Below are 9,032 nucleotides of genomic sequence, written 5' to 3'. Positions count from 1 at the left end.
GGTCACTAGATGCTTCTCATATTCATTTTAGTTTGCTGATCTCTTTTCTCACTCACATGTATGTTTCTCCCAGCACATGGACATATATTAATGTTTGTTTACATGATTGTGAAGATTATTGTTTTACTTCTCAAAGAGGTAGCGCATATGTGCTTAGAGTAAACTGTGTGATAATCTATGTAAATTTTGTGCACAGAAGCTATACTTTGCCCTTGGGGGAAATGCAAATTAGAGCATTTTGTAGTTTGTTTGTTTTTAAATACATACACTTTTGACTTCAAGGCTCAGGACAGACTCCCTATTTATTTTCCCATTGCTCATCATTTGTCTTTTCTTGCAAATATCTGTCTTTAATGATTAGTTTGCTACTTTGGTAGGAAAAAAATGTTTGATGAGTGAATTCCTCAGAACATAATGTTTGATGTATTGTATAGCTCTGCTGTAAGGGAATTATCTGCTTGTAAAAGGCTGTATAACACACAACCCAAAGCCATTACAGCGATCTGACAGTCTTCATTCATTTTCTCCCAGTGCCGTCTTGTTTTCTTCTTTTACATTAGTGTCTGTAATATTTTTTTAACCCTGCACTACTGAAACACAGTTAACTGATTTTCCTTACATGAAGCAAGAAAAATATATTCATAAAATGTGTTGTTTACTACACTTGCAGTTCTCTGCTGATGCAATTCTTTGTATTAATAAAATTATTTTTATATTCTTTAAGTACCCGTTCAGAGAAATGTTTTAGTGTAAGTTGTCTGATTCTGTTTTAAGTGAAGGAGAAAACCTGGTAGAGGTTGTCTCTTTAAATCAGATCTGCAGTGTTGATGGACCCTCTAGCAGGCACGGTAAGAACCATTCTCACCTCTGCAGCAGGGAGCTTGACCATATAGACTCTCACATTCAATCAAAACGTTTTCCCTTTTAATATGCACTGTACCAATCCTATTCCCATGGTTACAGCTCGTGCTTCTTTGGTCGCTTCCAGTCTGTTGGAAAAGGAAGGCAGCATACATTTCTTGTACAGGAGTTTAAAACATCATGAAAGCAACCCTGTTGTGATTTGCATTTTAAATGTTTCTTTTTTTTTCTCATTGTACAGAATGCTGTAGCAGTAGCTTCAGTTCATTTGCCACAGTCTGTCTTCTCTCCGTCTTCAGCCTGGCAATCTGTTGATAACTCCACTTGCAAGCTACAGTTTATTGTCTTTCGGAATGGAAAACTCTTTCCTAGCACAGGAAACTCATCAAATCTTGCAGATGATGGGAAACGTAGGACGGTTGCCACACCAGCTGTTTTTGCTAAAATAGGTGAGGAGCTGTTATGCATTATTTCCTTTAATCTAAAAGCTACAGTATACTTGATTATGTAGAGAATAGAGGAGCAGAGTATACGCTGTGCAGAGAGGCTGGAAACAGTCTCTTTCTTTAGTATAAATGTTTGCAGTCTGAATGATTTTAAGATTATCCTGCAAATAAAGAAATGCACTTGCACTCTGACTAGAATATAAATTTTGGACTACTGTTTCTTGACAGTGTTGCTAAAGAGGCTTGTTTCTTAAAGGATGGTGCTATAGGAAAGAACATTTTTTTACTCTTCACAATGAAAATTGCAGTGTTAATGTCCTAGGCACTGATAAAAATGAGGCTTTTGGAGTGGTAGTGCCCTGTTGCATTCTTACCAGAATACTTTCTGATACGATGGATGTAAAGCAGGTGTTGTTAAAAGCTTTTGTCTAAATGTAATATATTGTGTGTTAGTGAGTCATTATTAATTATTCACCCAGGCAATTTTACTAATTTGATTTTATACTGAATGGTACTCTCATTTCTATTAACATTTTAAAAATGTTTAAATGTGACTTTCAAAGTGCAGAATCGTCTCAGCTGTTAACCATAGCATGAACCTGAGCTGTTTCTGCAGTTACATGGGCAATAGTGTAACACTGGTCACAACAGAAGTATCTGAAACAATACCAAAAATATCTACTTTGTCAAGAATTATTGGATTATTTGGACACATTATGGGATTCAAATGCTCAGATTTATTTATACTACTGGAAACTTTTCTGAATGTGACCACTACCTTTGATTTTGACCACTAAGCGTGTATGTCTATTGCTTTTTTTCCCCATAGTTTAGTGTATCTGATCTCTTTACACAGCATTCATCAATAAAGGGTTTTCCGCTCCATCTCTCTGATTCAGTTTGTTGCTTTTGCAGATGGGTGCAGTTTTGGAAACCTCACCAGCCCTCTTACTATAGGGTTGAGGCACTTTGCACGGGGTATAGACCCCATTGCAGCCTTCTGGGATTTTGACCTTCTAGATGGACATGGAGGCTGGTGGGGAGAAGGGTGCCACATAATTAGTTCTGCCGGCAATATTACCACCATTCAGAGTACGCACTTCAGTAACTTTGCAGTGCTAATGGTAAGTATATGACTTAGCAAATATATATATATTTCTCTACCTCTCTTCTCCCTCCCTTTTTCCCTCCCTCCCTTCCTCCTTTCTTCTTTCCTTCCCTCCTCCTCTCTCTCTCTTGCCATGCTTATATGTTCTTTTTATGTGCATCTCTATCATTCTTACTTGTCAGTAACTGACCTGGTTTCTATAATGTTTAGTATAACACAGTCTTAAAGAAAGTAAGTTATTTAACTGCTAGTAAGTTAATAAATCTGCTGGTCAGTTTTAATATCCAGAGACATGCCTAATCAGAAATGACATTAAATTCAGTCTTACAACTGAAAGTTCCATCAAGGAAAGATTAGTATGTAATGGTTATAAATTATAGGACAGGGTTTAAAAATGCATACTCCTGTGTGGTTTTACATCAGCACATCTCAGAGGCTGGTCTGCTTTTGTTCCTGCCCTGCACTGTGTTGATCATACTAATTAGTTGCAGGCATACCGCAATGTTGAATCATTTAATAAATGGAGAGGAATAACATCTTCTGCTCTTTTAAGTAAGGGCACTACTGTCCTTGTTGATTCTGTAGGAGTTTTAGTTTGTATACCAGTGCTGATCACCTTCTTACAAAATTGCTGTTCACGAAGAAAAATATTTCTGTGCAGTGCTAACAAATCAGCCTGCTTTGGTCTGTTCTCAGTCACACTTACTGTTCCCATTGCAGTTATTTAACTGTCCTGCTTAACAGAAAGTTACCTTCATGAAGGCAAAAATATGTGTGCAATAGCAACCTATAATTATTCAGGGAATAAAGGAAATCAAACAAAAAATTAGAGATTTCTAACATATATAAGTGAGAAAATGTTTGCACCGTTACAAATATTTATTATAAACCAGTTCTAAAAAAAATAGCCAGATGTGTACTATTAATACCAGATTGATCCTGAACGCTGGTGCGTGATTGCGCTGTAGCTGCTGCTTGTGTACGTTACAGAAATGTTTATAGTTGGGTAAATAAGGTATTGTGTGTATGTGTAAGGGACAGCAAACACAGGCGACAGGAATTGTGAGGACGTGTGCAGAGAATACCAATCTGCTGCTGTCAGATGGAGCCCAGATGGCAGCCAATCGTAGCACAAGACTGTGGCACCCACTAGTTAAATGCAGATATTATCGTCCACTTCCTAAGAACTGATTTGCCTCAGAGTTACTTGAACATTTTTTTCACCCGTTCCAGAACTGGTCAGAATTTAAGAGATGTTCCTAAGATTTGACGACATCAAATACACCTCATTTCCTATAGTGTCTATAAGTTCCTTTTTTAACCCCAGCCACTTGTTTCCCCAAATGTGAAACATAATCTTGCTTTCAGAATGTTTTTCTAAATTCATTAAAGAAAGTACCTGTTAACTTTGCAGGTGCCACACCCAAAATGGCTTCCTCCTCCTCCTTCAACTGCTTGGGTTCAGCCTGTTCTTCTGAAACTTTGAGTAGTTAGTATGTTACCTAATTGCTTGCAAATGGCTACTTTCATTGTTTCATTTTGGTTGCAAAAATTGCATAGTGACACAAAGGCTACAATTAATTTTTGGTTTGTAAAGCCAAATGCACATTTCTCTCTGATAAGATGTTAGCAGATTGGTTTTGCTATAGCTGTAAAGGCAACTGAGGCAGGTTGTACTGCACCTTTTGCACCTGGTATGTAATTTTGGTTGAGGTTTTGTGGAGTTTTTTGTTATAGTAATTCAACTTTGCATTTTTTCCTGTGTGCATCTTTCATTTTTATCTGTGCAAGACAAGAAAATCTTAGAATCGCTCTTGCTTTGCAGTTGATATGGTAGCAAACAATGTGATATGTTCCTTAGCTCATGTTTTGCAGTCACTTTTAAGAAAAAAGATGCCTGATCCTAAGAAATATTTTTGTATATATATAGATACACACACAAATATGTCTTCAACAGCTGTCTTTCTAAACAGCTATTGGAAAACTTTTGCAGCTTCATTATGTGAAACCATTTTCATTCAAGTATTATTTCTTAATAAGTGTTTTGTGGCATAAAGTCAAGGATTGTTTTATTTGATAGAGACTATGTTTTTCTGGGCAGTTCAATTCTCATACCAGAAATGAAAAATATTTCATTGTTCTACTTAGCTATTAATTTATAATGTGAACAATATAAAATGCCTATGTATGCCTTCTTAATTGACACCTGGGTGCCTAATATGTTTTAAAATACTAACCAACTGATAGCAAATTCAAAATAGCTACCATATGATATGTAGCCAATGGAAATAGGTAACATATCATAATACATGTTATTAATCTATAATTCTCTAATCTATTAGCCATAAAAATTCATAATTGATTATTATGTTTTGGGATAATAGCAGAATACTCAAGTAGCATCAGTAAATTGAAGAGTAGCAATAAAGCTTTACATTACCATCAGGATAATGAATATCCTGCTGTGGAACAAGATTATATAGAAGCCTCAGTTAATCTAAATGTTCATTTTTGTAGCTAGTACAGAACATATTCTGATCTGTCATCTTTTTTTATAGTACGACAAAGTTCCCTGAACTGCTTTTATAGAAGTTCTTTCTACCTATGTACTGTAAAAGGGTTAAAATTAAAGTTTCATACAGTCCTTTTTTAGAAAGGCAGCAATCAAGGATTTATCAACTACGATTGATAATTAATAAGCATGAGCATTTTTCAAGTGAGAGGATTCATGTAGAGTCATTTGATTTCTTTCTGTGACAGTTGTTAAGTGATGTCAATGAGAGAGAGAGTACAGTTTGGAGGTTGAGTTGGAAAGGAGGTACAATCTCCTTCTCTCACCGTGCTCTCACCATGCTCTCACGCTTTCAGTCTACTCTAGGTTGGGCCAGTGGATAGAGGTAAAATAGTAAAGTCAGACATAATAGAGTATTATCTTCTTATCTTTTTCTGATCAGCTTTTGAATGGTATGTCCTATGGGTAATAGGAAAATACTGCGAACTAAATTCCCAAGCTATATTCTTACCTTTGCCTTCATATGCTATGTGTTTGAACCAGTCCCCATTTTTGTCTTTTCTTCCATTACCTGTAGGAGGAAGAAACAGTCACACTTTAGTTTCTTTTGGAGATCCCTCTAGGATCTTGAACTACGAACCCTGCAGTATGATTTTCTGATTTAGAGTAAAATTATGAACTTACAGATTCTGAAGAATCAGTGTATCCAATTATAAGTATTTAATCTATAAATACTATGTATTTGTGATCTTTTGTGAATGGAACTGTCTATCAATATTCTAATTTTTTCAGGGCACTATTTGTGTATGTTATGACCAATCTAGTGTCCTGTGGCCATAGTGTATCTGAGTAAAAACTCTTCAGGAGATAACAAAAATATCTAACAGCAACATTGAATTTCAAAATTTGCTAAATATGTTTTGGCATACATTGTCCTTTGTTCTTCCTTTCATTTTTCTTAGAACAGAATGGCAACTTAATAGTCATAGATATTACTGTAATTGTATACAGCGTTTCCATTTCTCCATCAGACTGCTTTGTCAATAGTAATTTCCTCAAATCTGCCAAATAAATAATAGTAAAATTCTTAAATCTAACTATGCTACTTTTCAATTAACATAAAATGCATTAATAAATACTGTTAGAATGTTTTATTGTAATCCTGAAGAGGGCTTAAACTAACATAAAATCAGAAACAACTCATTTCATGTTTTGTCACAACGTATCTCATTATTCCAAATAATATAGATGGCTTTGCTGGAATTTTTTTCTTTGTGTGTATTTGTAGTTACTATTTGCAAAAGCAGCGTACATTCAGTCGATGGCTATTTGAGATAATTAGGGCTGAGGAGATTGAGCTGACAAAAACAGAGCACATTCGAAACTATTCTGGAAGCAAACCTTGGAAAACTGTGTGAATGAGAAATTGAGGAGAGACAAGATACTATGAACAGATCATGCTAAGGTTTTTCTCCTGTTGTTTTACAAGAATTCCCTAAATCTTTTAAGTCTTTCCAAATTGGTGGGATCGTGACACCACAAAAGTGTGACTGGAGACAGTTGCAGGATTTCTTAGGCCCATTCATGAAGTTCAGTTCTTGAGCAACAGTTTTTTAAACTTCCATGTTTCAGGTCTTCTCCAAATTAAAATACCTGTCTAAGCCTTTTGAAAAATTAATTCGTGAGTCGGGGAAGTATTACAGAGATGTCATTGAAAAGGTTGACATAATTACAGTATTTGACGTTTTCCCAATAGAGAACAAGAAGTTTGCTTGTAACAGGCTGTGGAAACGTGGTTCAGTACTCTGAAAAATCAGACTGCTTATCAAGAGAGGTTTAAGAATGAACTTTTCAAAATTTTTTCTGTTTAAACACCTATTTTTATACCTACAGAATAGACCTTAGTGGAGTTTAAGCACCAAAGACTATGAAAGAGATCCAGAAAGCTTTCCTGCTATCTGGGAAATTAGCATTTGGTATAGTGGGAACTGCAAAATTCCCTGTAATTAGATTCCTCTGCATGTGCATAGATGTTTCCCAGATGTTTGTGAAAAGCTAGATTTCTAAATTCTGCTGTCACTCAGAGGCCTGGCAAGGAGGCACATACTCTTCACCTAAGTCAGCTGGCATGTACTGCTTACCTAACAGAGAATGCTTACCCCATATAAGTCCAGCTTCCCAGAAGATTCCAGCTTCTCAGGTTGCTTTTTTATATTTCTTTCTGTTTGCTCTTGCTTTCTTAATGGATCTTCTGTTCTTCATGGTGCAGCTTCTACCAGAGGGTAAAGGGATCCAGACTATAAAGGAGCGCAGTAAAATGGGCCAACTCTTGGGAGATAGGGGATGTAAGTTAAAGACCTAGAATCTAGGTCTTGAGCTATCTTACTGTCTTGGTGACTTCTACTGGGCTCCTTCCAATTCATCAATACCTTTCTTGTACTGAAGTGCCCCAAACTGGACACTCGAGCAAGATTTAGTCTCACAAGTGGTGAATAGAAGGAAATAGTCACATCCCTCAGCCTGCTGCCTTCACTCTTGCTAATATGACCCTATATGTGGTTCACCTTATGTGCCACAAGGGCTCACCACTGCCTTGCTTTCAATTTATTGTCCACCAGCACCCTCTGATCCCTTACCGCAAAGCATTTTTCCAGTCAGTTGTCCCCTAGCCTCTGTTGCTGTCAGAATTACTCTGTCCCAGAGACAGGAAACTTTTTATTTCTCTTCATTGAACTTCCTACAGTCTATTGAGATTATGCCAAATAGGAGCCCTTCTCCCCAGCACATAAACTGCTCCACTCAATGTGTGTGGCAGTGGTTTTGCGTCTCCATAGAGACCAAATTCTACAGATAATTTTCGTATTCTGGTGCTCCTAAACATCTTAATATTTGGCACCTAATATTTAAGGGTTTGGGTTTTGTTTTTTGTTTGTTTGTTTGTTTTAAGTACAAGTAATCTAAAATCTAAATACAAATAAGAATCTAAATGTTACCATAACTGATTGTTCAAATGCCCTTGTGACTCTTAAGTCTCTGTGGTGCTTGGATATTACAGTTATGCTGCTTTGTGTACAGCATTAAAAAAAAATCTTTTGTTTTCTGCATGTTGTCTTCCCTGGAGGATTACTCAGGGGAGGTTGACAGATCAATAAATTTAATTATCATCAAAAAGCAAACAAAATAAATTTATTATATATCTATATAGAAATCAATTTTCAATATATGAAACTCTCAAAAAACACATTCTACATTGGCAGTAATGCATTATTATACTTAAAAATTTTACCACTTATTTACTGTAAAAGATTAGAAAAGAGATAATAACAATAAATTAATATTCTAAATTGAGTTAGCTATAAGATGCTGATTGTTCTTGATTCTTTTGCAGGCTATATTTCTGTAGGACATGCAGTATTTGCTTTTATTCTGTATTCTGATATTCAGACATCATGATTGGTTGATTCTTGCATTTACACTGTAAAAGCTAGCTTTTTAGTACACTGAATTATGCTGCCTCAATTAAAATTGTTTTAATTTGTTGCTTCGTAAGTGTGTAGCTTCACTGTTTCCTTTTTCACAACTTTTTAACTTTTGAGAGGTTTGTTTGGTGGTTTCATTTTTTTTTTCCCCAGAAATATCCAAGATACTTATTTCTTTAAATAATTGTGCTGTTACTACTAGATTAGTTTCAGTAACAGGTTTTTTAACGCACAGAAATTCAGCAAGTGTGTACATAAAATTATGACAAAGTATACTATTGGTATACCAAAGTATGATTATATCAGTAAGAGCTAGAAGTAAATATTTTCTCATTTTCGGCAGAGTATTTCTATTTAACTTGCCTAGTATTTACATTACTACTCTAGTAATACGAGCCAAAACTGTATGGAACATTTCTGGTAGATACTAGTCTTCCTTGAGAAATTCACTTTGTAAGAATTAATGGGAAGATGATGCAAATAAAAAAAAATAGAATAGATGGTCAAAAAAAAGGTGTTTGAGTAAAGATGAAGTTGCAGTTCTGAGCCAGTAGTCTTCTAAAGAATTATTTGAAATTTGTGAATTCAGTATATCCTGAATGTATATTCATGCACACTAGAAAGGG

General features: G+C 35.5%; 1 protein-coding gene across 1 annotated transcript in view; it reads left to right on the top strand.

The window, feature by feature from the left end:
• Window positions 1-1,102: 1,102 nt before the first annotated feature.
• The window catches only part of LOC104410963 (probable G-protein coupled receptor 125), a gene marked incomplete at both ends in the record, with an annotated part of 10,981 nt that continues 3,051 nt past the window's right edge, over window positions 1,103-9,032 (top strand). The window contains 2 exons of the mRNA XM_010021271.1: window positions 1,103-1,310; window positions 2,223-2,431. Of these exons, the coding sequence (XP_010019573.1) occupies window positions 1,103-1,310; window positions 2,223-2,431 (417 nt within the window). The remainder of the gene's footprint in view (window positions 1,311-2,222; window positions 2,432-9,032) is intronic.

This window comes from Nestor notabilis, unplaced genomic scaffold (assembly GCF_000696875.1).
Source record: "Nestor notabilis isolate BGI_N333 unplaced genomic scaffold, ASM69687v1 scaffold4539, whole genome shotgun sequence".
Lineage (NCBI taxonomy): Eukaryota > Metazoa > Chordata > Aves > Psittaciformes > Psittacidae > Nestor > Nestor notabilis.
Note: the sequence above shows the minus strand (reverse complement) of the source record. Positions and strands in the feature narration are given on the sequence as shown.